The 27,937-nt window shown below is 37.2% G+C and overlaps 2 protein-coding genes across 2 annotated transcripts; both read right to left on the bottom strand.

The window, feature by feature from the left end:
- Positions 1-448: 448 nt before the first annotated feature.
- On the bottom strand, positions 449-17,448 carry LOC139743280 (cornifelin homolog). The gene is made up of 5 exons (XM_071653773.1): positions 17,325-17,448; positions 12,789-12,911; positions 7,114-7,207; positions 6,286-6,422; positions 449-1,106 (listed from the first exon to the last, which is right to left on the bottom strand). The coding sequence occupies exons 2-5, from the start codon at positions 12,888-12,890 to the stop codon at positions 999-1,001; spliced, it is 441 nt and encodes a 146-aa protein (XP_071509874.1). The 5' UTR covers positions 12,891-12,911; positions 17,325-17,448; the 3' UTR covers positions 449-998.
- Positions 17,449-21,520: 4,072 nt separating this feature from the next.
- On the bottom strand, positions 21,521-27,889 carry LOC139743274 (uncharacterized). The gene is made up of 5 exons (XM_071653769.1): positions 27,692-27,889; positions 24,628-24,804; positions 23,772-23,865; positions 22,350-22,486; positions 21,521-21,628 (listed from the first exon to the last, which is right to left on the bottom strand). The coding sequence occupies exons 2-5, from the start codon at positions 24,766-24,768 to the stop codon at positions 21,521-21,523; spliced, it is 480 nt and encodes a 159-aa protein (XP_071509870.1). The 5' UTR covers positions 24,769-24,804; positions 27,692-27,889.
- Between the last annotated feature and the right edge of the window lie 48 nt (positions 27,890-27,937).

The raw sequence follows: 27,937 nt of genomic DNA on the forward strand, positions 1-27,937 counted from the left end.
ATTCAAACCGAAAGCTGCTTTGATCGTCCGTTTTGATTCTATAAAACAGAAGATTTTCAAAGTTCAACTGGTCACGATTTGGTAAAAAGAGATTCAGCCTCGGTATTAAGCTCTCTTTATAATATCAACCATTAAAATATCCTCTCTCTTTTTTCCAAGTGCATTAATCAAGTAAGATAGTAAGCCATACTTTAAACACGTTCGTTGCAAAGGAAATTTCTTAAGGCAGCCTTATCTGTGATCTAGCACAATATCTTATCACGTTACGTGAAAGTTTTAATCGCAACGCTCAGAACACCTAAAAACAAAACTTCAGAAAATCACAAGAAACGCACACTCACTGGCGGGCCTTTGAATCAAAAATCTTTTAAAATGCCAGCAGTTGAAGTTAAGTACGATTCATCTTTATTATTTAAAAAGTATCAATATTAGTCGAGTTGTTGTAAGTTGTTTCATTTGTTTGCGCGTATGCATAGTAATATGTACTTATTAATCAACTGCTATATGTCTTTGCATCTGGTGTAGTATGAAAGGAATTTGGCACTGACTGTTCTAACATGCTACGCCGGTGATCTTAAACAGACGGAGGTGTTTTGGACGTTCTGATCGTTGTACCTGTCGACTGATTAAACAGCCGACACTGGACTCCGGGTCACCAGGTGGGTAATGGAACGGGGGTAGACATCAGTCAGGGTGTAGAAGGAGTTAAACACAAGGTACAAAATTTACTGGGTTGACTGTTATTGTTTGGACAAAGAGGGCGTTCTCTTTAATATCATGCACCGCACAAACTGTAAAGGGATGGGGAAAGGGGGGCGCAGTAGTTACCCCGTGTCGGTAAGAAGTGATTTTCGTGGTCTTCATGGGAACTATAATGCTGTTGATGTGAATACTTCAGAATCGGCCTTCCTACTGCTAGTATAAGAAGAGTTGTCGCTGCTGTTTTGGTAAAAGGGGCGTGGTTTATATGAGTGGAAAAAGAAACGGGGGCGTGGTCCTTATGGCACGTATTTTCCCGCCTTGATGCCCTGTACCTCACGGCCCAGCTGACACACTGCGCATCGTCCGCAGCACATCATAGTCATGCAGTCACTCATCAAGTTACCCTGGAAACGGGATATAAAAGGTGACATACAAGAAATTATGTCAATCATAATAACAAGTCTGGCCTCTAAGCCTACTTAACATATATTGTCTAAACGTTAAGCATGTTACTAGGCAGCACAGCCACCCTACTTTCACCTGACCTGGTACACGAAAAGACAGATTAGTTGAGATACCGTATCGAATGGCTGACTAAGACATTAAAGCTGATGTAGATACATGGAATCATACATAATTTTTCATAAACTCATGGACTGGTGTTTACATAACATAAGATGATACATAGGCCTAACATTTATTTGTATCTAGATCGTTCCGTGTGCATGTAGACCCTGCATGTAACGGAAATTGTTGTTGCTGTTGTTGCTGATGTTGCTGTTGTCGTTGTTGTTGTTGTTCTTCTTCTTCTTCTTTTTGTTTCAGTGCAGGCGAACGGAGAGGGAAAGAGAGCTTGAGCAATCTTGTATTACCTTTTTTTTTAATTATACCATATCTTTTAGGCAGAGGGCTCGAAGATCTTTGCTACCTAATGTGTGTCAATAATATACACATACCTTTATTTTATGTAATTATAAACAAGGAGTATTGCATATTATGCCGCGCATACAAAAACAACTTGAAAGATGCAGCAGAAAAACACATACAAACCGACCCATAAAACTTGAACTTCGTCACACGCTTCCCCACGTGAGGATATTATGGCTTCTAGAGGGTTCAGCTATATAAGCTTAGTTGGTATCGCAAACATTATAAACGGACGCTGCCGGGCAATTAAGGACTACATGCCAGATACATCCCCCATTTATACAGAATTATTACAACTACATGTATTTCTATCTCAAAAATGCCTACATGACATAGGCCTACGTCACAATTACTGCGCGTACATATATATTGATAGCTATTATATTAGCTAGTCGATCTGTATGTTGGTTCGATGCTTGGTACATGTACCACTGAATTAGCGTCATCGATAATAAAGAAGCACTGATATAGGCATTGCTCAAAACTTCCTTCATGACGTCACGACTACACGCGTTCTTTATATCTAGTCTACACGTCAATGCTCACTATTGTTTATTGAAATGGGTGCGATGAATAAATAAGAGGCAGTCTTTATAAGCATTGAACGTATGCGTATCATTAACGCATGATATGTAAACGAAAATTGCACACTGATATTATGATGCTTTCGATGAATTCCGTAAACATAATAATTTCTTGCATTAAACAGGTGTTAAACACCGAAGTTGACAGTATTGTCCCATTAGTGTAACTAGGTGTATAGATATGTCACTGTAAAAATATATAGATAAACATTTTCTTTCGGGCTAGCCGCTTTAAATTCTTCACAGGGTTATCCAAGGCCGTCAAAAAGAAGAAAGAAAAAAATTATCGCTGATTTTGTTTTTCCTCTTCTAATCCACTTTAAGACGGAGCTGTTGTTAAAAAACACTGAAGTTGACAGTACTTTGTCGTTTATGTCGTCTTCTCTTTAATTGATAAGCTGTAATTTTCCCTTTGTTTTCTTAACTTACTTGTAGCTTTTGTCACTGTACAAATAGCTGGTAGACCTGTCTATAGATCACATCTTAAATTTTACCCATGGATAGGAAAATGCAAGACCAATGACGATTTCACTCATGGTCCCGTAAATAAAACGAAATAAACCAGCAAGTTTCGTTCCTGTCAAGATTTACCAGTGGCCAAAAGTCAACATAGCAGTGGCAACTCCTCAAATATCTGAATGTTATATCCAGGAAATACAAATTTGATATCCAATAATGGCCCTTAGTTTTATAATCTAGCCATACAGAACTATACGTATGAAAACTGATCAAACCAAATGTGTCTTTGCTTGCTCCATTTCAAATGGAGATTTAATCTAGAAGTTTGAATGAGTTGAGTTGATTCAAGTTAATGAAATTCTTCTGTCGAGATGTTTTCATTGCAAATAATTGACAATTGCCCTACATCGACGTAAATAAGCACGGAATTGATAAGTGTTTTAGAAGTGGCCATGATAAATGTTGGAATTGCAATGAGTTGAGTTGAGTTGAATTGAGTTGAGTTGAGTTATTTACTCTGGTGACCCCCTTTGAGAGTACCGGCAAAAATTGAAATTATATACAGCATTTCATGTAGCATAACATGAGATGAAATATACTTTGATATAATCAGTACAAAACAAATACAATAATCAGTACGAAACAAAATTTTCTCATAAAAGAAAACAATGCCAAGCTTAAAAACGCAACCCAAGTTGGTTAAAAGTTATAACCATACGAATGATGCGTAATATGGCAAAGAGTACAGATAATTTGTTTACACGTCGGCTAAAATACAACCATTGATAGTCAAAGGCGAGGTTTATACAAAGACCATGCCCATACGTAAGTGTTACAGATTTGATACGCAGGCTTCACTCATTATATTCGGGCAACAAGAAGATAAATAGAATCAAGATTGATATGCTGATATGGTCTGAAAAACAATCCTTTGACCTCTACATGCATCATCATACAGAATGCGATGTGATTTATCTTTAATATTCCCTATTGCACCAGCAAAGCATGCGTTCATGGTTATATCTGATGGCGATATTTATAGGCAATGATTATAATGTCAGACAATATCGGTCGGACAAAAGTCAATAATGGCTTCGTTTGCTTATCATATCACGAGTGTTTATCTTCCAGTCTTTATACGTCATTCGTCCAGCTATATAATGATATTAATGGCAATATCCATGCCGAACTTTTCCTAGCTGAAGTTTCCTTTGCTTGATTTTACCTCTATATTTATATAGTGTTATTACCCTGTACTTTTTTATCGCCAAAGAATATACAGTATTTTGCCCGTTAATAACCACATAAATTTGGTAATGACATTGACGTGGAATATTGCTCTGACGAACAAAGAAACCATAAAATAATGTGCACAAGGATTACAATTTAAAGTGAGAGAGCAAAAAAGAGACGGTTCTGGGTGACAGATGAGAATGATTATAACACGATTTCATGAATTTAATATAACAAACAAACAATAATTATCAATTATAGTAGAAATGGTAATAATGGTAAAAACAATAATCGAAATAACAATCAAAATGGAAATTATCATAAACAAGTTTTATTAGTATCACAAAAAAAGGTTAAATAACCTTCACTGTGCATGTCAACGATCATGATATTTGTATGAGTTTGAATGCTCTGCGCAATTAAGTGAACATACAGGCTCTACAGGAGTCTTGTTTAAAACATATAGAAATGAAAAAAAAAATATCTCGTGCACGCTTAAAGGGTGTGTACAGTTCTGGTTGAGGTGAGGATTTAGCTTTTAACTTTTTGCGAGATATTCAGAAACCACTTTTTGAGATGTCAAAGAGCATGCAATTCTAAGAGGTATCAAAAGTTTATTTGATGAAAATCGTTTTGAAATGGCTGAGATATCCTAAACTTCAAGGTGAAACAAAGAGACCCTAATAAAAGGCGTGACCTGTCGCCTTTTATCATTATAACTTTTTTGGATATCTCAGCCATTTGAAAACCAATTTTCATCAAATAAACGTTGAATCCTTCATAAAATTACATGCTCTTTCATATTTCATAAGAGATTTCTCATTATCTCACTTAGGAATGTTCAAAACATGAATCCCCACCTCTACCTGTACTGTACAGTCCCTTTAACAATTTTGCTGGCCATATAGTTTTTTTTTCTGTTTACTCTCTCTTTATTTGCTGCTGTCATTTTACTTAAGTATCAACTTGCGTCTACACATAATGTTCAATTTTTCCCTTCGTTGCATTCCTCTTACCCACGTGATGTTAACTCCTCGTTGCGAGGAGATCTATGTAGATTACACCCCGGATCGTGATCTAAGATGAAAAACCTGGTACGCCATTCTGCGATGACCCTGCACTTCACTGTGAAGCAAGTTACCGCCCACTAAAATACGTGCACGTTCCATTATACGTCACTTACAGGAACACTGTGCCACAGTGGCAAAGAATTGACGTCATAATTATATTTTCGTTTTGCGGACCTTTTTTTTTTTTTGCTTTGTTTGGTTTGTTGTTGTTGTTGTTGGTTTTTTTTTTTTTTTTGCTTTGTTTTTTTTTTGGGGGGAGGGGGGGGAGGGAGTTTAGAGGTAATATTTGTGTACCTGAACAGAGTAAATACTTTGATATCTATTGACAAAGCTTTTATTGTACCATGCTCGGATTGGGGTAAGTGAATGTTGACAGAACATGAAGGGAACTCACGGTGAAGAACAGTATCAAATGATTTGCAAAGCATGATGGAGTGTAGCGGTACCTCTCAACACAAAAAGGGCTACATTGAACACCCTAGGTCCCCTTTTGAAACGAAAGGGCATCATTTTTTTTTTAATGGGGGGGGGAGGAACAAAACAATGCTTTTTAATCTCCTTCCTATCCTATACAGTTTCGTTTCATATATCTTTATTTGTAAAGATGACGCATTTATATCATAGAGAATTTTCAAGTTGATAAGTATTTACTTATGGTTATATTTATAGTATTCAAAATGGATAAAGATCACAGGGTAACGTAATCAAACAAACGAAATGTTGGAGCTCAAAATAATAGCTATATGAAAATATTGTTGAAACACGAAGCATCTACCGTTGCCCTTGTTTAAAATTGCTTTAATCCTTATAGGCGCCTATGTCTAATTGAATTATACACCATATGAGTAGTATATTTTTTTCTTTCATTATCGAAGAGCTAGTATAGGCGTATGCAATTATCATGACGATTATGTAACATTTCCATATACGCTCACAAATAAAGAATTATTATTAATTTCATAACGTGTGAATGAATTCCGGATTAATATTACGGAAATATTTGAAGAGTTTGTTCGCAAAAACCGATAAGTCCATTTTTGAAGATTTTGAAGTACGGTCGCTGTCATAAAGTACAAAATAATACCTTTTAAATGATATATTGGTCACTACATATAAAGGTACATTTTTGAAGTTATGGTCAAAAGAAGCAAATATTTTCTTATTATTCTCTTTATTTTTCTTGACATCTAATCGCAAATATCTCCATTTGGCAAATATGGACTTATCGGTTTTTGCGAACAAACTCTTCATTTGGGCTGAGTGTATGAAAGGGATCTTTTAGATGGTTTACTCGATATTTTCGGACTTACCTCGATGTTATGGCGCGCCCGTATTTGTGCGCGCATGGCGATTGGCGCGCCAGGAATGCAGAAGGGTACGCAGCAGGACTCGTTCATTTCAGTGGCCAGCATGCATTCGTAGCATGGCACGAACGTTGAACACAGACCTTGGGGAAAAAAGAAAAAATTGAAGAAAAAAAATGAAAGAAATGATAACTATTATAAAAGCATATAAAAAAAATATAAGAAGTAAGGTACAATTAAAAAGCTAATACAGAAACATTATACTCACATTTCTAAAGAATAAGGTTGTGGGCAAAACATTTTCAACAACTTTCATTATAATTCTTGTATGTGAAATATAGGCCTGTACCCCTTACTTCAATGTTTCATAACCATTATAGTACTATAGTAGTTTACATCTAAATATATATTCAAAGCAACTGAATGTCACTAAGAATAATACTGAAAAATAAAAAAGCTTTGTGGCATTTTCCGTTGATCCTGACAACAGCTTCAAACATCATTATAACTTTACTGGAATAGACACAACGTTGTGACATTAGAAATCCAGTGTTCTCGTGTTGGCGATAATGATTTGCATGACATAAGACATAACGTTAATCTAGTAGAGTGATGTTTGTTTACTACACCGATCCGGATTTCAATTTATCAAGTGAACTCAAACCTGTCTATAGCGGCTACCAAAAGGGAGACGAAAAAAAAAAACAACAACAACAACAACAGATGGCCGCTAAGATAGGAATGACTGTATGTACGTTGTAAGGCCGAATTTCCATACATGCAATATCATCATTAACATGAAGAAGTAGAATCAGTGTCACCATGACAACTCACAGATTGTCATGTCGTCACAACAGGCAAAGAGGTCAGTGGACCAGGGTCGGGGAACTCCCCTCGGCATCAGTGGATTCATGGTTTGGCTGGTCACCTTGGAATTGGAAGATACACAGAACAAACATATACAAGGAAGGGAAGCATACATGGCTTAAACATAAATGACATTTTTATCATAAGCCATCATGTTCAAACAACGTTTGATGACGGCTTACCCTGCCTTGCAACAGCTGAGTGAATTCTTCCCTATTGAGCTTAATGGGAGGGAGCGGGTGGATGAAATGCTTCATCTAGAAAAATGAAACATATCTATAATATTGTAAAACATCACAGAAACGGTCTATTCGTACCTGAGGGTTCCTTATTCGAATCCTGCTATAGATAAGAAGGATTCTTTTCTTTTTTTTGTAATACAGTTCTTTTATTGATCCATAACTCAAACATTATGACATAATTCACTGTCCACATGACTGACACAATCAGACAATCCAGACTAAATCACATATAAATGAAGATTGATTTCAGCATAACAAAGGAAAATCAGTGAATCTCGAATAGATCTAGCTAGATTACAATATTTCTGCATAAACTCAATAAAAGGAACGTGTGACAATATCATGTCTGATGCCTGCTTCGATTTTCTGCCGGCTGAACAATTGTTCTTTGATCGCTAGATGTACTGACATTCCTCGAACACTATAGTAACTACCACTGTTGGAATGCGCGTCACCAAGACTAAAGGCCCAGTCCCACTGCACTTACGGATGCAAAGAGGATGTAAAACGTAAAAAAATCTTGCCATCCGTTGGAAAACGCTACGCATCCGCTGTGTACTCATCGCATACGTGTTTCATACGCTCTATCCATCGAGCATCCGTCCATGGTGATTTCATCCGCGCAAAAAGTTTTAAGCTGCTTAAAACTTTTAGAACGGATGAACTTTCCGCCGTGTACGATGTAAATCCGCGATATGTACAAGCAACAAACGTTGTATGTCCGTTATCATCCCTTAAACGTCCGCTGTATCCTCTTTGCATCCTCTGGGCGTCCTCGCAACTCACAACTGCTGCAGCTGAAAACGGAAAAAGGGAGGAAAGATAAGGTACATGGAACGTCTGTACATCGTTAGTAGCACGGAAATAGAAAGGATATAAGCGTATGCATCTCGTATATAAAGTATTTAAAACGGACAAAGCGTTTGTTTCCGTTACGCGTACGTGATGCATCCGCTTCATCCGCTCTGCATCCGCTCTTTCCGCTATGCATCCGCTTCGCAATTATCCCCGGTAACCCCTTCGGAGCTGTCATCCACTTCCATCCGCTTTTATCCGCTAGGCTTCCGATGAACATACGTTTAACATCCCCGCTACATGCTACCCACGTCCGTTCTTTTCCGTTCTGTTTTCGCAAATTTTCGCCAATTTCTGGAGCGGATGAAAGCGGATGGAGCCACCCCCGAAATTTTGCTCGTCCGCTGTGTCCTTTCTGCATACGTTTTGTGTCCATCGGCCAGTGGGACCGGGCCTTAAGGTACACAGCTGAACATTTAGATACGTCTACAGACTGCCTATACAGTCATGTACAGTGTATACGCATATTAGTGTCACCGGCTCTCAATCATAAGTCTTTACCTATACGTGTGGCAAAGGAGAACTCCAATGTGGATCATTTTTCAGTATACACTTGATAACGATGTGCACCCGTATGTGCAATTGTTAACTTGAAATAAAATTTTGGTGAAAGCAGACAAAGAAAACAGACTAACAACCATCAAACCTACACATCACATATAATCCCCCCCCCCCCCCACAAAACCAAACACCCAGATTAACAAACAAACTGGTGGGCATTGCCAAAATCCTGGGTGCCATCAAAACTGAAAGTCAACTTACATATTCATAAACCTGTGTAATTTGGTCCATTTAGCTTGGTGCACATTTAATTTATTTTTCCTACAGGCAATAAACTTCTCAACTTTCCCAATGTAGAGCACACAGTTAATGAAATGCTTACCGCTTGGCTTGGTATCTTTATATTTACATACCAAAATATGCTGTTTCCCAAGCAGCGCCAGAAAATTAACAATCCACATATTACCGTGTTCCGTTTTGTCAGCACTTCCGTATACTATTCTATCTGCTGATAACTTTTCTAAATGTGACCCTGCACCACAAAACACACAAAAAGTCGCCAGACATAGATTTTTAGTTAAGGGCAGATTCTAAAATAGCAGATTTTAAGCTTTAAAACGATGTATAACTCAATTTAAATGGATTCTCCTAACCTATAAAAATATTGGAAAGAAAGCGCACACTCTGGAAAAGTTTGAACTGAGGAAAGAGGCTGTGAAGTACATGGTCTATTCAAGTACAGTTGAACCTCTCTTATCCGGCCTCCCTTTATCCGGATCTCTCTATTATACGGACGCAATCTCGCCGTGATTTTTTTTTTTTACAATTACGGGAGGAAAGGGGGATTCCCAACTCCTTGAGAACTCCTACACAAACACACATGAATTACATATACTTGATACATTTCTTAATAGTTATTTAGGTAAATAATCCCAAGAATTTATAAAAGAAAATGATTTCATTCTTGCAAACACGAACATCTATTTTAAGGTCTGTTACTGAGTGTAACAATGAAAAGGTTGCAGTATACACATTACTACATGTGGTACTACAATGGGCTACTGTACATGTGTATGTATATTATGTACATGTATAAAGCATTGAGTCTCCCGTATCCGGCCAAATCCCTTATCCGGATGAGCCCCGGTCCCGACTTGTCCGGATACGAGAGGTTCAACTGTACCTAATCTCTACTAAGCCGTGCTACCCGTGCCATGAATGGGACAAAAATACTCTATGTAAACCACTGCAGCAACAACAATGAAGAGATTATCAGATTAAGCTGAAATCAAACATGCTTAAAGGGGATGGCTAGTAACCGATCAATGGGAATCGGTGAGGATGCTGAGGGATGATTGTTGCAATCCTTGTGGGATTCATTCAAGAGTACATTATATATCTACTGTTGTGTGAAAATTATTTGCTTCAGAACGGTCTCACATTCAAGTAATGTGCAGATTTAATAATGCCCCGTCACTGACCAGGGACGCTAACCTGGAAACATTAAACTGCACATTACTTGAATATGAGACCATTCTGAAGCAAATCATTTTCACACAACAATAGATATATAATGTACTCTTAAATGAATCCCATAAGGATTGGAACAATCATCCTCCAGCATTCCCACTGATTCCCACTGATCAGTTACTAGCCATCCCCTTTAATTAACACATTCTGTCCATAATAAATGTGAACTTTCAAAGCAGTAGCATCATCCTTTCAAAAGTTATTAGAGTTCAAAGTGAAAAGTGTGCAAAGGATTTTCAAGAAATTAAAAGGGGCCTCTAAGAAAAACCTGATCACACTATTCTACCAAAAAAGGTTGTAGAAAAACTGCTGAAAACCCACTTTCCCATTCAATTTATGATTCCAAACTTAGGGATAATGTAGAAGAAGAAGATCTCGTTCAGAAAATATGGAAAACTCAACACTGACTCGGTTGACCCGTTTCACCTTTCTGTGAGTCCTCACATAAAGTCAATGGTTGCGACTTTTTTGTTTGTTTTGTGATGCACGGTCACAAATACAGTTCTCTGAAAATAACCCCTACCTAATACCAAAACCAGAGACTCAACAAATTGATGCATCAACAAAGTTGATCCAGGGAGGTGTTACAGAGATGGAGTGGCAACTCTTCGTAATTCATGCAAACACATGTTTGGGTTCAAGGCGTTACAATGGGATGTCTAGCATTCCACTACGCTTTTAAGTCATGCTCGGCATTGCTCTAGTTGCAAGACGAAGTTCGGAGACGAAGAACGCATTTCACCTTTCATTGAATTACAAGCTTTATTTCACCGTAAAATTTTAAATGAAATACTCGAATTGATTTCAAATAGTTTAGGAAAGAATTCAATATTATAAACATGTATTTCTAGTTTCCTCGTAATGCGTAAATCGAAATGAAATGAAAATTAGGCCCTCTTAAAAACCTAGTATTTTTCTATAATGCGCACATTTCGGCATGTTAGTTTTCTATCTTTTAATCTGGGATATTTTGATCTTTCAAATAGAGTACTCCGCTAAAGCGTGTTCCAGCGTGCTTTTAAACTATTTGCTCTTAAAATTGTCAGTTTTACGCTGCACTTTGATTCGCTGCTCCAATTCAAGGTACACAAATATATTGTTGCCATCACATTGAAAGAGAGAGCGAATTGCAGTAGGGGCAAGTATTTCTAGATGTGAGAGCGCTAGTCCCGATTATTGATGCTCTCTTTTGTCAAAGCACATGGGTAACACCTGTTGTTGAACGCATAACCTTTCGGCGGTGCCACGCATGACTTCAAAGGAGAGCAGTTACAAATTTGTCTCTCCTTCTCTAGCACCTCCCTGGTCTCTGGATCCTTATGACAAAATGTACAGCTATTATCAGTCTTTCTACCAATCTGAACTAACCAAGTGTTCAGAGGAATAAGATTGTTCAAAATTTTAAAATGTAAAATACGTAACTTTATATCAATTGTAATACTTAAGAAGGAATTTTGACGAGATGTTTACCACCTGTCTCTGTACCTATTTTATACTGATGGGTACATTGCAATTTGTCAATGAAAGCCCTTCATTGAGAATTAATTAAATTGTCTTTTGGAAGAGCTTGGAAGAATCAAGGAGGTTTTATACATGGAGTTCCAACTGGCTGTAATTATTCAAACAGTTGTCAAATTTCTATTGATGTACAAAAGAGTCCCACATGTGTATTTGTGCCTTTGAAGATCGATGTTCGACGCCGCCGTCTTGCTGAGCAATCTGAAGATTCAAATTGAACGCTATCATAATGATAGCCATATTTTGCTTATTTCTTTATTAAATGAAATGAAATTTCACTTACTGATAAAGCATGTAAAACAAAAGTCAATCCCGTCCAGAAATTTGTGCAAAAGTGCAAATCAGAGCTGTATCATGTGAAAATGTTTAAAAGTGCACCATCCTGGAAAGTTGGTTCTATCACTTTTCCGCTTAATTTTCACAAATGAAACTAATTTGGAATAATCTTAAAGTAGAATTCTTTATTGATAGATATATCAGATTAGTGCCCGGGTATGCCCAGTCGAGTAATTTTCATCTTTGTTTCAGCATTTCTTGCTCAATTTCTATTCGCGCATCCTCGTGTCTGTACCACATACCTTTTATAAGAAGGGATAGCGAAAAGTAATTACCATCACATCTTGCTTTGAAAGTGGCAGGTGCTTATGTAATGAGACACGAGTCAATTGTCTTTGTATCTGCGCGGCAGATCCTGCTTGGTACATGCTTCAACTATTTTTGAGCGGCGGCTTCGAACATCTAGCAAAGGAAATACGACGGTTGTGACTCCCTTCTCTAGAACCTCCATTAAGTGCCTACACTAATATGGAGCTACCGGCAACCAGCACAGCAGGAATAATAGTGTTGACATAATTGTGACCATCGTCATTGTCATCATTATCGCCATCGTCATCATCACCATTGTCATCATCACCACCATTATCATCACCATCTGTGATTGGCATTGATTAAGTGAGTGAGCTATCGTGGGTAGCAGCTATAGAACCAGCGACTCACCTGGATAACGGTCTGTCCGGGAGCCACAAGTGGAGCGGGCTGGACCATTACCGGTTGGGTAGGATCCCCGTAATTTGGTGGCTGTTCCTGGTACTTCTGCATGATGAAACTTCCTTGTTCTCCCTTGCACGAATGATAAAAAAGACGATTTTGAGAGTAAAAGCTGTGACATGGAGTAGTTACAGGTGTGAATTCGTTGGCGTTCTATACTGTCATGTGTTCATTCATACAGTTGCAGAGCTACCAAGTCTCACGCATTCTGCGTGAGACTCAAACATTTAGGGTCCGTCTCACGATCTCAAGCATGGCGCCCATTATTCTCACGCATCGGGCGATGTCTGCAACTTCGGCCTATAATGAGCATAGCTCAAAGGATTAAAGTGATAGTGGCAATTGAAGGTATATATTTCCCTTTTGTCTTTCAAAATAAGTGAAAAATATAGTCACTTAAGACAAGAGTGTGCATCTGATCGCACCATTAAGAGCTAAAAATAGAAAAAGCTCCCTAACGGGAGGTGGGAGGGGGGAAACCTCTCCCACACCCTCGCTCGAGCGCACATTCGCGCGCCGAGATGCCGAGTCATGAAAATCTCACTCATAATTTTTTTTTTGAACTTGGCATCCCTGCAGTTGACTCTTTTGTTATCTTTGCAAGATGGCCATTTACAGTGAGGTATACACTTCACGTGTATGCCTGAATATGGATAGGTGTACGTCCAACCATGCATGATAATTATATTGTTAGGCCTACAAATAACAAAGGAGAATCATTGTGGGGCTTGTTAAATATGAACAGGTGGGGATACCTGAAGCGTTCTTCTGTAGGGCGTCCATCGCTCGTTAATTCATTAAAGGGGCATTCCCAGACGATTTCCATAATTTCACATCATGTATAGGTCTACATAAATCGACTACTCCATGTATAGAATTGTGGAATTTATTGTGGTCCTTTATGTGCAAGAAACCAATAACTCTGAAAATCTTACACAAATTATACACTGAACAGTGCTAATGACTTTGGAGCCTCACATATTTCAGAAATGTAGCAGTGTAATGTCATTATAATACCGCTGGCTTAACAAGTTCACCTGTGTATAAAATCTAATGCATGCCTTCTTCTTTTGTCCTGCTTCCTTGAGCCTCAGATTATGCGTTCTTATGGTAGGGCTGCCATGTCATCATTTTTCATTGCAATTTGTTACAAATTTTGAAAACATTCTTATTCCTCATCCCAATCACTTTATCACTACAACCACTATAGATTTTGAAACACTATACTCACTATAACTAAAATAGTTGTTCAAATGTAAAAGTCTAAAATCATCCGGAGGTCTACTTTAAAGTTCTGTTTTTGTCAAAAGCGTTATAATAACATCTTAATCATGGTTTCCTGCTTTGGTTTCATTTACTGTTGGCAGCCGGCCCGATATAACAAGACTGCGCTTTCAGAAATAACAAAAACTACATTCGCATAAGGAATTACTGTAATGGCCCTTATTTCCTTTTTCTCTGTCGCTTATGATTGCACACCACGGCCCTTTTTGTATTCATAATACAGTGAATAGGCGTTGCAATATTACTGTCCAATTGGTTTTTGTTATTTTCATTGGCGGTTGCGTCTGATTATACGTTAACAGTAAAAAACATAATACTTATACATTTTTGCAAGCAGGGAACCGGTCTATGAATAGCCAGGAATAATTGAACTTGCATACATCCTATAAAAAAAAAAAGATCGTAATTCGAATAGGTGATCCCTTCACTGTGGGATATACGTCTCCCAGAAAAAGAAACGCTGGTAATGCATGAAATACTGTCACGCTTCCATGATTATTTTGAATCTATTCATTATCTCGGTGAGTTCATTTTTTCATCATTGTCACGCTCAGGGATTGTCTGATGTTTGTCATATGAATGGCTTTCGATCATTCGACAAACGCGTGGCAAGGCAATTTCAGAAATTGTATTGAACGAAGGGGGTTTGCATGTTTGTTCATTTCCTTCTTTGATCTGAGAAGATGGATGGATAGCCCATATTCAGCTATTGGTCTTCCATGGGGTCCAGCTGGATGTGAGGTGGGACCACTTCACCGGGAAAATGGGCACCCTGCTCTTTGCGATGAGTGAATGAAGAGGGAATTTTTTTACGTGCATGAGTTGTTACTCTCTCATACACGGGACCTCCATTTTATGTCCTATCCGAGGGACAGAGTGTTTTGCCTCTTGCTAGAGGGGATGGTATGATTACACACAACATTGCTCAGTCCAGACTCGGGTTCGAACCCGGGCCTTTAGGATCGTGAGGCAGACGCGCTACCGACTAGGCCAATTCACCGTGGGACTAAGGGGATGAGGGTAGCTGTGGTTGAGTGGGATGGTGGTGGACATAAAAACAAAAGAAGAGGTAGATGACCACGACAACGACCACGACGACGACCACGACGACGAAAAACAAAATTGGTAGGGATGAGAATTGGGCTTTTTTGACTTTTTGCTACAAAAAAAAAACACTTACAAAATAGTACAGAGCATATCATTCTAAGAGAAAATCAAAGTTTATTTGATCAAAATCTGGTTTGGAATGACTGAAACATCCAAAAACAAAGTAAAACAAAGCAATCGTGAAAAGTGTGGGTCCCAAACTTAAATAGAATCGATCTTTTTTGGCTATATCAGTCATTTCAAAACTGATTTTCATCAAATAAACGTTGAATTCCTCATGAAATTACATGCTCTTTCATACTATTATCAAGAGATTTCTCATCATCTCACCAAAAAATGTTAGAAACCTGAAATCAGGTCTCAACCAAAACTATACGATCCCTCTTAGATGGGGGGGGGGGGGGGGGAGGAATAACCCCTACCGATTCTAAACTATTAAAATCAAAGGTGACTCTCTTAAGAATATAGTGTGCATAAGGGAAGGGCAAATCGATGCAAACGGGAATCTTTGTAAAATTCATCATAATTTTCTTTTACCCAAATCTAAAATTATCTTTTATTGAATTATTTCCTGCAAAATCTAAATCTTAGGGTAAAAAGCTTGCCTTAACGTGCCTTCCGCAATTGTGATAAAGACTTCGATTGTACAGAATTAAAGTTCTATTATACGAAGAGTTTGTTTGCAAACACCGATAAATCCATTTTTGACGATTTTGAAGTACGGTCTCTGTCATAAAGTACAAAATAATACCTTTTAAATGATATATTGGTCACTACATATAAAGGTACATTTTTTTAAGTTAAGGTCAAAAGAAGCAAAATTTTTCTTATTATTGTCTTTATTTTTCTTGACCTTAATGGCAAATATCTCCATTTGACAAATATGGACTTATCGGTTTTTGCAAACAAACTCTTCATATATTCAAACCGTTTTAATTTGTGGTTCACCTTCTTAGTACAAAGCATGATGTAATTTACATTTCCGTGCATGCTGTGAATTTCAGGCAACGCGAAAAAGTTTCAGTGTTGTCTAACATTAGGCACGTTGTTATTTTTCAAGTAGATATATAGAACTTTGTATTTTTATTGAATCATGCAGTAGGACCTCGATTATCCGGACGTCGACTGGTTTACATTTTTTTTTACGTTTTTGTGTATTCAAAAAAATAATGATAATAATGATAATTGGTATGATTTATAAAGCGCCAAATCCACTCTGCAGAGTGCTCTAGGCGCGGAAGGAAGAGAAAGTGAAGGAGATAAAGGACACACAAATATCAAATACATGTAATGAGTAATCAAATTGAGGCCTTAAACAGGTGAGTTTTTAGACTGCTTTTAAAGGAGTCTGATGAAGAACAATTTTTTATGGCTGAAGGTAAGTTATTCCATAAGGTGGGAGCAGCATGGCCAAATCTCACTCAAAACTAGCACACTTTCAACCATTATCGTGCGAATACACGCCGAGACATAATCATAATTATAATTTTTTAATTGGTAACAACATGTGTATACCCCTATACAGAAAGTGCTGTAATTGAGCATACCTGCAAAATTGATTTTCCGGACGCCCACCGGTCCTTGACGTGGCCGGATAATCAAGGTCCTACTGTATTTCTCATCAATACACGATAATTATATTCTATTTATAAGAGCAAGCGCGATTTTAATTCTGCATTCGCTACAGTCAAGAAAGTCGTCATAAGAAGTTTACATCGATTTGCATTTCAAACATTCACCATGTTCACGTGAAGGATTATCTTTTTTTAGTTCGTGACGTAGATTATCAAACGTGAGTAAAGACACAACAAATAACAGTCATATATTAATGATGTATGGATAAAATAAATACGTGTTATGAATACATAGTAGATGATGTTTTTTATACATGATCAAATCCAAACCAAAAAAAAGAAGAAAACTAAATCTATGGATAACCAACACAGAACAGTTACTGTAATGGAAATTACTTGAGGAATGTATAGATATAAGAAAACCTGAAGCTTTCGCGACTTAATATCCAGAATAAAGTGCCTTTGTTACATGTATAGGGAGGAACCAAATAAATTCAAATTTGTTTCAAGTTTCACTTACTTTAACAATGTGATCTTACGAGTTTCCACTGCTGATTCCCATGTACTGTTTCCGCCTTGGTGTGACGCAGCGTTGATGGTCGTACTCCCGGCGAAATATGGCGGTGTGATATATTCGAAGTGATATTTCTATGCAATCGACAACCCCTATAGTTCTTATTTATGGCGGAACGTTTGGTGATGGGGGTGGGGGAGTAATATATTGTTTGTCGACAAATATATTCAAGCAGTGTGATCAAATTTTATAGGAGAGCTCCACTGCATTGCTCCAATAGGCAGATGCAATTGTGAGAAAGGGAGAAATTTGGACTTTGCCCAGTTGACGTCAGAAAATCAAATTGTAAAATGAGAAACATAATGAAAGTATAATGTCTCGACTGGGGTATAACAAGACCAGATAATGACTATGGGCGGATCCCGTGGAAATGACTGGGTATCTAATAGTAGTTTTCTTTTTCAGGTTTTATATTTATACCTTTGAAGCCGAAATGTAATGTTGCCTCTTTTGGCTATTATGTGAAGAAGGGGAAAGGAGAGAGCTGCATGGAAAGGGAGTTTATACAAACCCCTTGTTATCAATACTCAATAGACCTGTTCGGCATTGGCGCTGTATAGTTCTTTGTATAGACGTGACAAAATGAATGTCTATTTCAGCTAAAATGGGGGGGGGAGGATCAAGAGGGCTCCAGTTTGTCAATCGTGGTTTATACACAGAATACACTGTAGTTAATTCATGGTATGCCTCTATGCTGACAAGTAGCGATGCACCTGACTCATCGTGTAACCCGTTGAATACTTTCTCATCTTATTTTGGAAGACCCCAGTTGTAGCCAACATAAGTTTTATTGTTTGGTACCAGGGGTCTATAGGATGATGCGTGCGGAATATGTCATGATATCAATGGAGAGGGGGCTTTGCTAGTGCTTACTCGTGCACGCATATTATAGATTCAACTTGTAATACGCTAATACGGAACGCAATAATCTTTTTGTGGTTATACTGCGTACGAAAATTAGTGATAACCATAGTGTTATTTGACAATATTGCTGTTGCTGCTGTTATTGTTGTCTGGGAAAGTACTGTTTCATCTGATTTTTTTTTCATTGTTTGCCTTTTTATCTCCGATAGATATTTAACATTGTTCTTCGTCACCCGTTCGTGCCAACCCCATGCACCGTTGTCATAGTGATAGTAAACAGTATATAGGGCTTTCATTCTTTGAACTTAATATTCATGCCGTTTGAGATGTTGTGCATGAGTGGAGATTTAGCTTGAGTGAAGTTATAAATAAATCTACCAATCTCTGTACACGTTTTACCATGGGGGATCAAAGCCCATTTACCCCACATAGAATAAAGGGTGACACAGTGCATTTAGCCAATGCGGGCAGCAGAAACATGACAATGAAATCAATACTTCATAAGGTTATGATGAATTGTCCATACTGGCACTGTCACAGTACTATTGAGCCAGCAGTCACCGACAAAAGACAAATTTGGTAAAGCTCAAAGTTCGGGTCTGGTTTGCCAAATGGTGAAATAACTCCTGTTTCAATAACGCAACAGCTCGAATTCAAGAGGCCGTCATTAGGAATGTTGTGCTGTTCTGCGTAGTTCTATACAGAAAACGAAATCAAACCTTTATCTGTAAAACCCAGAGTGTGCACTCAGTCTTGTTCTAGCTGTTGCTGTTGCTGTTGCTGTTGTTCTTGTTCTTTTCGTTTGATCTGCAATCGTATACAACTAGTCATTATTACAGAATGTAAATACCCCGTGTATCAAACCTCCCTCCTGTTATTGATCTTGAATGAGAGAGAAAGAAAAAGGCATGCCGCTTTATAGTATTGTTGCCATTTATCTACATGTTACAAAACTCAAAGGAAAGAAACTAATCAACACTATTCTAGATTCGAATCAATTGAAAACTTTATTTCCATATTTAGAAAAATATAAAACATACAATCAAGCACAAGTAATCAAGGTATCAAATTGGGAACCATTCGGAATTACCTTACACAAGCAGTTCTTTTTTGTTTTCAATATTGCGCAGTGTTTATGAACTTGATCCAGAAACATTAATAACCCGACCTAAGTTGTCTGGAGACCTGTATTTTTCATTATTCTTCTTCAAATTGAAGATTGTGTATTACTAAACAGTTCTCAAGAAGCCCATAACTATTACTGACTATCTAAAACAAAACGACAAACTCTCTTTTTAATATCAAATAAGGATATTTATACTGTCATGCTAATGCCCTTGTACCTGTTCTTAGTATTAGTAGCGAATAATGAACATTGAATTATTTGTGACTAATTGGCCGTCCCTGTACCAACGATGCAGGCGGAACACACTATGACTTTGTGTCCCAGATATCATATTTTTGTGCCTTCATACATGATAGGTTATTTTTTATCATTATTATTCTTTCTAGTACATAATTGTTTCTCTACTTTAAATGTCTTTCTCATATAGCAAGATAATACACGTTATAATAATGTACAATGATATTGGCACTTTGTTAGTTCTAGTGTGTCTGTATTTATAATGGCATGCAAAAATAAAACTGGATTGAACAAGAAAAAAGCAATTATTTCAACTGCATCCTGGTCGTAAAGTTTTGTTTTTTTATTAGAGAAAAATTCGATGCCTCTAAATTGTTTTTTTAACTTATCCTTGAATGTCAAAAAAAAAAACTTTATGATTTAGTGGAGTGTAAAGAATATTGTATTATCTCATTGCAACAAGTTTATTTTTTTTCTGTTTGTTTCGTCAAGATTTAATGAATGCATTCACTTCCAGGTTATTTGATAACCACTATACAAGATTCTTCATAGTATCTAATTAAATGAGAACATGATGATATTGGCAGCAAAGTTGCCTTAAAAACTTTATGGGTCAATTTATCTATTTCCCGTTCACTTCCCAACCAATGTTTGACAGTCTACTCAAGCTGTATGCCTTTAACCTTTGACCTTTTTATTCCCTGTTGAAAGCACAGTCACAAAATGAAATCAACTGAAATTCAAAAACGTGACCACTCAGGAACTAAGCTCAAATATGTCTTTCTGCAAGGAGATCAGAAGTTCTTTCACCAATTAAGACCTTATGGCACAATAGCAGACACCGAATCTACAACCCTCTTATTCTGCATGCATGTCTGATCCCCCCCCCCATTTTTTTTTTCAATTGTTTGCATGTTTCCTGAGTCAATATTAATCATTCATTGTACTTGTCCATATTGATATGGTAAAAAGTGCCGCAGCGCTGTCTGGAAATTCAGTGCACACACATAGTAAAATGCATTTCTATTTTTTTCTGTCGGTCTTTCTTTCTTTATTCTAGCACCGATTCAACAACGCTGTTGAATGAAACAAACACCAGCACGGGGACGATGTCGCCTGCCCAGTGTGTTGTTATTAAGCAAGTTAGTGTCCTTCGATCTAGCTTGATTGCGTGGTTGGGCACATCTACAAATCTATTTGATAGGGACTATGTGTAGCAACACACGAAAATACAAAATAATTTATTCCCAATCCCTCCACTGGAAAGGACGCTTTATCTAAAATTCAACAACTAACATATCACTCCAACAACGGTAGTTTCATGAGTGTATTATAGGACAATTGAAATTAAGCGCTAATGAAAACAAATATACATAAATCCTACACACGCACACATACAGACAAACAAGGATGTAGGTCTACACTCATTTTCATAAAATGATAACCTACCGAAAAATACTTCGTTGTGGTTTCATAGGTAATCGGACCCCTAATTTAGTATTGAATCGTATATACTTTTAAATCCCTTTATTGAATTTGGAGAACATAAGTGATTACTTATTTATAATCATAAATGAATCCTGTCTAGCTAATGAAACCTCCAAGCTCTTAGCTTGTGGGATGAATCTATTATGTTGGGCGAAAAAAAAAACAAAACAAAACACATAATTCATCCTATAAAGTTACCTATTAAAGTCTTACAAATTATTCTTCAAGAATATCTATTATCACGCAATGTTTCTACTACGAATATATCGAGAATCCTTCGATAGTAAATCTGTGCTGGGCTTCGTTTACAGTATGCAGCATAATTCAAAGCAGAGGCGTGGAAAAACATAAAGATGTCTTGAGTACAGTACGCCTTTCAATGACCTCGTAGCTCAAGTTGCCAATTTAAAGATCATATAGGATTTTTTCATGGCAAGGCTCTTCCTTCTTTGATGTACTTTATCTCTCGGGCGAGCTGGCATTCCGAACAGCATGGCATACAACACGTCATGGCGCAGTCGTTCATCAAATTTCCCTGACAGACAAAACAGATTTAGAAAAAGAAAGAAGGGAGGAAGATTGTCAAAACATTTATTTAAACCCTTTGGCGCGAATTCACGAAGATGGTGCAATTGAAACCATGGTTTAAACCATGGACAATTTCTATGGAGCGCCAAGTGTCGCATGGCCTATTTAGTTAAGAAATGACTGATTTCGTAACAAAATAGGCCATGCGACACTTGGCGCTCCATAGAAATTGCCCATGGTTCAAACCATGGTTTCAATAAGTACCAACTTCGTGAATTCGGGCCTAAATGCGCGTTGAGTGTCGTAAGGCTAAGAAGAGCCCATAGTGTTGTACACAAGTGCTGTATACATGCATGGTCCGAATTCCTTGATACAGGTAGGGTTAATAAGAATTTAGAAGCAATAAAACATTAATGTTCTATTTTGAATGCGTTATATCTGTTTTGTAGTATTTCTTCCTCTTCTAGTATACTTACCATTTTGTTCATTCATCGTCAACATGATGTGAATCATCCATGTCAAAATATAATGCGTGCCTCTGTTATAGAACAAGTTAAGTTGTGAAATATCTTGCTCATTTAGTAATATTGCATGCATCACATCCTCTTTATTGTGTGTACGTATGTTTCTTTGCTTTTAGTCTCCATTTTCTTTTCTATTCACGTTTGTGTCGAAAGAAATCTACAAGACTCTCTTACGTGCAATGATCGGTAGCAAACTATACATACCTCAATGTTGTGTCGCGCTCTGACTAGCGCCCTCATAGCTATGGAGGAGGCAGGCACACAGCATGGCACGCACATGTTTTCGCCCATCTCAGCCGCCACACAACACGAGTAACAAGGCACGAATGTTGACATCAGGCCTGTGAGACATTGAACACACATTGTTTCCCATTCACTGACGGTTGTAGTTCATCAATCTGAAGATTCGTTATTCCGAATGTTCGTGTATCCGAATACGAAATGAGGTTCGTTATTCCGAAGTTTCGTTAGGTACGTAACTCGTTTACTCTTCGGATTGACGAACCTTGTTTTGCTTAAGGTTTGACGAACCTTTCTGTTTCAAACTGATTTTCATTAAATGACTTTTGATTTCCTTTTAAAATTGTATCGTATTTCGTATTTCAGAAGTAGTTTCTCGTTATCTCACCAAAAAAAAAAATGAAGCCCCATCTCACATTAAAACAATAATTATCATCCCTTTTAGTGTTTTAACTGGATTACCTATACGGACACCTAAATTCATAAATGAAACAGAGTTATTAAATCATTTTTGATATTATAATTACGATCAACGCTCCGATGTAAGTTATGTCGGATCCTCTGAATATCTTACACTTTTTAGCAGCATTCTTTGAGACTTTGAGACTCTTTGAGACTAATTCTCTGTTAGTTCCAAAGATTCCCCGGAAGAGAGGCAGGCTGCCAAACGTTTAAGCATAAACATAGATAGATAGATAGATAGATAGATAGAAGGATAGTAGATAGATAGATAGATAGAAGGATATTAGATACATGGATGGATAAATGAATAGATAAATAAGTAAATGAATAACTGAATAAATTCATTAATACATTGATAGATAAAATATGGATAATCAAATGAGTAACTAATTAGATAATCATAGTAACAAAGGAAAGTATTTATAACAATGAGTAACTAGACATCGAAACAAAGAAACAAATGTAAAGATACAATGCAACACCAAACATTATCTCATTATGTTGTTGTAGCGGCTGCTCATTAGCTTGTTTGTCTTTGTCTTCTGAGTTTGTTACCTGTAAATCCTGTCAGTTCTTTTTTATCTTATTCTTGCCATGTTCTTTACTGTCTTTCTCCTTGTCTCCGTTTATGTTCTGTAACTTAAGAAACACAATTTTTAAAATGTAAATTTGTAAGATGCAGTCCATCAAGGGTTTGACCTTTGACAGGCCAACGTCCTTTTGTCATTCCCACACATCTGCTGCAGTTTTTACTGTTTTTACTGTGTTTATATTTTACTGTAACTGTCATTGCACTGCTTGTGTTTTGTTTTGTGTATATTTCTGTGTTCTGTTCTGTACATTTTATACATATGTCTATTTTTGTTGGGGGGGGGGGGGTGAAAGATGTGAAATAAATTGAATTGAAATTGAATTAAGACTTACATATTTGCATGTCGTCACAGCAGCCAGTAGCGGGGCTTGTCCATGGTCGCGGAATGCCACGTGGTTTCATAGGGTCAATTACATGAAGCACTATCTAAAAAGATGAAAAATGAAAAAAGAATGATAATGAATGAATATAAAAGTAAATCAAGAAGAGGACAATGTCACGTATCAGTTCAAGCAACCACAAAACAAGTAATGGGTTATTTTGTAGTACGCTTGAAATCTGCCATAAAACGAGAAATATTGCCAAGGCAAGAACATGCCAAGGCAAGAACAACCCCTCCAATCTTTTGAAATATCATACGCTGCCAATCAAATCATCGAAATCTTCGGGAACGAACCTTGAAATTAATGCTAAAAAGTACGGATCAAGACAATCTTTTTCATCATTAATTTTTGCGTGAACAAACATCTAGGTATTCGGAATTTGTATGTTTCGGAGTAATTCATCTTCGCATTATCAAATCTTATAAGTAATGAATCTTCTTTCTCATATGTTTGATTAACGAATCCTCGGAATAACGAACCCTTCCTTCATTTTCAGATTAACGAATCTTCGGGATATCGGGGCTTTTGCATTTTTGGATAAATGAATCTTCGAAATAACGATTTTTTTTTTTTCAAATTTGGATTTTATAACGAATCTTCGAAATAACGAAACTTTATGTGCATTTACGGATAACCGAACCTTCAGAATAACGAAATTCTATTCATTTTCGGTTTACCGAATCTTCGAAAAAAAAAAAGTTTTCTCATTTTTGGATTTCCAATTTTTCTTCAATTGTTTGTACAGCGCGAATGGGTGAAGGACGTATCCACATTACTTCCATAGATATCAGTGGTTTAGTCTCACCTGTCGATGCTGGGGTTGAGGCTGCGATTGCACTGGAGGTGGTTGCTGGTATAAAGGTGGAGCTTGGGGTTGCCCACTGTAAGGTGGGTAGCCCCTTTCCACCGCGCTGTTAATCGGCATTTTCTCGGGATCCACGTTCATTGTCAGGCCTGAAATAAACCAGTTCGTAATTTCACTCTGTGGATGAAAAAAAAATCAACAACAAATCTCATTGGTGAGAAATAGCACGATGATTTAAAATCACTGAAATAAGCATAATTGATGCACTTTTCTTTCATACAATCCTTACGAATTAGGGGCGGATCCAAGAATTCCGTAAAGGGGGGCGGGGGCGCAAACAATATTTCTGGTGCTACTTCCGGGTTTCATTCATTTTTTTTTATTTCTTCTGTTTTAACAACAAATAAGGAAGGGCGCGCGCCGAGTTGCATCCTCTCTTTATCTGCCACTGCGAATTGTGCTTCCTATAATTCCTGCGAATGACAGGAACAAGGAACTCTCTATGTTCCATATAGGTATAACCACTCGGTGTACCACAATATTCTGATACAGCAACATGGTCATGCTTTGGGAAAACATTGTTGTTGTTGTTTCCAAATCAATTTAACTTTTCTAGATTCTTATTACCCTCGAAATGTTGTAAACAAAGTTGTAGAGAAGATGCCAAACTTTGATGTATTGATGTAAATTGTATGAAAAATCTATGATTGTTTTTCTTTCAAGTAATGAGTTGGTACATTTTAGGGGCATGATTTTTGGCACACAAAACAGTGACAGAAACGTAGAGTTTACTCGCAGATCCAGTAGGAAACACGGCTTGATAGTCAATCACCACGTAAAAATACAAGCAGTTCATTTGACAGGAATGGAATCGCTAGGAATACTTGAAGAGTTTGTTTGCAAAAACCGATAAGTCCATTTTTGAAGATTTTTGAGTACGCTCTCTGTCATAAAGCACAAAATGATACCTTTTAAATGATATATTGGTCACTACAAATAAAGGTACATTTTTAAGATATGGTCAAAAGAAGCACAAATTTTCCTATTATTCTATTTGTTTTTCTTGACCTTTAAAGGAATTGTATAGTTTTGGTTGAGACCTAATTTCAGGTTTCTAACATTTTTGGTGAGATAATGAGGAACCTCTTATGAAATATGGAAGAGCATGTAATTCCATGAGGAATTCAATGTTTATCTAATGAAAATCGGTTTTGAAATGGCCGATATATCCAAAAAAAGTGCAATTCTAATAAAGTGTGGGACCCACACTTTATTACGATCGCTTTGTTTTACTTTGTTTTTGGATGTTTCAGTCATTCCAAACCCGATTTTCATCAAATAAACTTTGAATTCCTCTTAAAATGGTATGCTCTGTACTATATCATGTTTTCTTGGTATCTCGCAAAAAGTTAAAAGCCCAATTCTCATCTCCACCAATACTGTACCATCCCTTTAATTGCAAATATCTCCATTTGGCAAATATGGACTTATCGGTTTTTGCAAACAAACTCTTCACTTTCATTGGACTTTAGCATTTGGCGATTTATCGATTGGTTTGTGCGGGTTTGTGCGTTTGAGCAGAATATGCAAACTTGACATGCAGTCGGCTGAGTCGGGCGTGCGAGCGTGGTGCATTATAGCATAATAGCGTTCATTAAATATCCTATAGTGTTTGGCAGGTAATCTATAATATCATGTTTGCTGAGAACCAAAACGGTGTTATCATAATTTTTAGCGTAAAATGAGTTATTTGTATCATTATTATCATAAAGCTTAATCTCCTCAACATTACAGTGTCAATTTCACATTTTTCCATTTTCAGTAAAATTCTAAAAATCGAAATCACAAGGGCACTATTTTAGCTGATGTTTGGAACAATGCTTTAAAGCTACCCCTTTTTATGTAATGAAAATTGATTGTTTTGTTTTTATCAGTGATCAAATCTTAAAATACGATAGTGCCCATCTGAATCTCAGCTGACGATATCGTTTGACCAATCAGCATACACTGCAAAAAGTCCGATGTAAAATATGAAATACCGAGCTGGTGTTAAATTTCAGGTGCTCATTTAGGGTGTTAGATTAACACCTCCTGGTGTCATTTTAGAATATAAAATTGTTTTATGAATAGTGAATGAATAGTTTCTTAGTTACTATTCTTCTTGTTGATTTTGAACTTCAACAAGACGATCAAGAGTTTTCCGATAAAGTAATTGATTTAAGAAAAAAAAAGGTGTTAACACATTTACACCATAGCAACACCAGTTGGTGTGGTCTCATATTGAAGCTGGACGAGTATTATACCATTGACATTAACACCAGCAATATCAAATCAACACCATGCGGTGTCATTGTTGAATTAACACCAGTGCAGTGTCCAAAATATCACCAGCTACAGTGTCACATTAACACCACGAAGTGCCAGGTGAACAGTTTTCAACACCATCACAACATACTTCCTACACCTGTGGGTGTGGTCCTCTATTGACACTTGATTGGTGTTAGATTTAACACCCATGGTGTTAAATCTAACACCGATGTTTTTGCAGTGTACGAATATTCGATCAGCATAACCATTCCGTCAACCCAGGGAGGTGACACCTCCCTGGTCAACCTTATAACATAGAAAACGTAATCCATAAACTTGTCATGCTAGTTGGCTATTCAGCTATACATTAATGTAACCATGACTTGTGTAGCATTCAATATGATTTATTAGTCAAGGTCACAGTGGGGGATCCAGAGGGCGTCTCACCGGGCACGCGCCCCCTTTAATTTTCCAACGGCGCCTCCCCTTTACGGAATTCCTGGATCCGCCCCTGAGGTCATATTCTACTGAAAGAGAAGCCACTGCTATGAATACTCAATTATCTGTTTTGGGTTAAGTTTGTTTTTTTTTTTTTTTTTATTCTTTACTGCGAGTTATTCACAATGTTTCACGTGCGTGTTACACCTTGGACAATGATAATACGACTACAAATGAACAACCCTCTTGAATTTTAAGCTTCGTACTCCTCAGAATTAGAACTATACTTGCACAGGAGTAGAAATTTTGCAGCACTTACCTGCAAACACCAGTCGGCTTCTTTTCCCTCCGTCAAACTGAATCAAATGTATCTATTCGACTGTCGATATAGATCAGAGTGCTGTACGCTAATCCTATGTTATCACCTCGTTGAGTTAAACATAAATTTTTATAACCTATTAACGCGTCATACGCTTATCACAATAGATTAAGACGCATTGCGTTTGGGCATGTGATATTCTCCCACCTGCAAAACCAAATCAATTGGCCCTGCAAAATAAATGAG

The sequence above is a fragment of the Diadema antillarum genome, unplaced genomic scaffold, assembly GCF_040938485.1.
Source record: "Diadema antillarum isolate AM-2024a unplaced genomic scaffold, OU_Dant_1.0 seq00001064_RagTag, whole genome shotgun sequence".
Classification (NCBI taxonomy): domain Eukaryota; kingdom Metazoa; phylum Echinodermata; class Echinoidea; order Diadematoida; family Diadematidae; genus Diadema; species Diadema antillarum.

Bases quoted from the DNA above. Each gene is read 5' to 3' on its own strand.
- LOC139743280 (XM_071653773.1), bottom strand. From the start codon at position 12,890: ATGCAGAAGTACCAGGAACAGCCACCAAATTACGGGGATCCTACCCAA. The intron at 6,423-7,113 runs GTGAGTTGTCAT...TTTTTCCCCAAG, and splicing joins TTGTGACGACATGACAATCT to GTCTGTGTTCAACGTTCGTG. The intron at 1,107-6,285 runs GTAAGTCCGAAA...TCCCGTTTCCAG, and splicing joins GGGCGCGCCATAACATCGAG to GGTAACTTGATGAGTGACTG.
- LOC139743274 (XM_071653769.1), bottom strand. From the start codon at position 24,768: ATGAACGTGGATCCCGAGAAAATGCCGATTAACAGCGCGGTGGAAAGG. The intron at 22,487-23,771 runs GTAAGTCTTAAT...AATGTCTCACAG, and splicing joins CTGTGACGACATGCAAATAT to GCCTGATGTCAACATTCGTG. The intron at 21,629-22,349 runs GTATGTATAGTT...TTTGTCTGTCAG, and splicing joins GAGCGCGACACAACATTGAG to GGAAATTTGATGAACGACTG.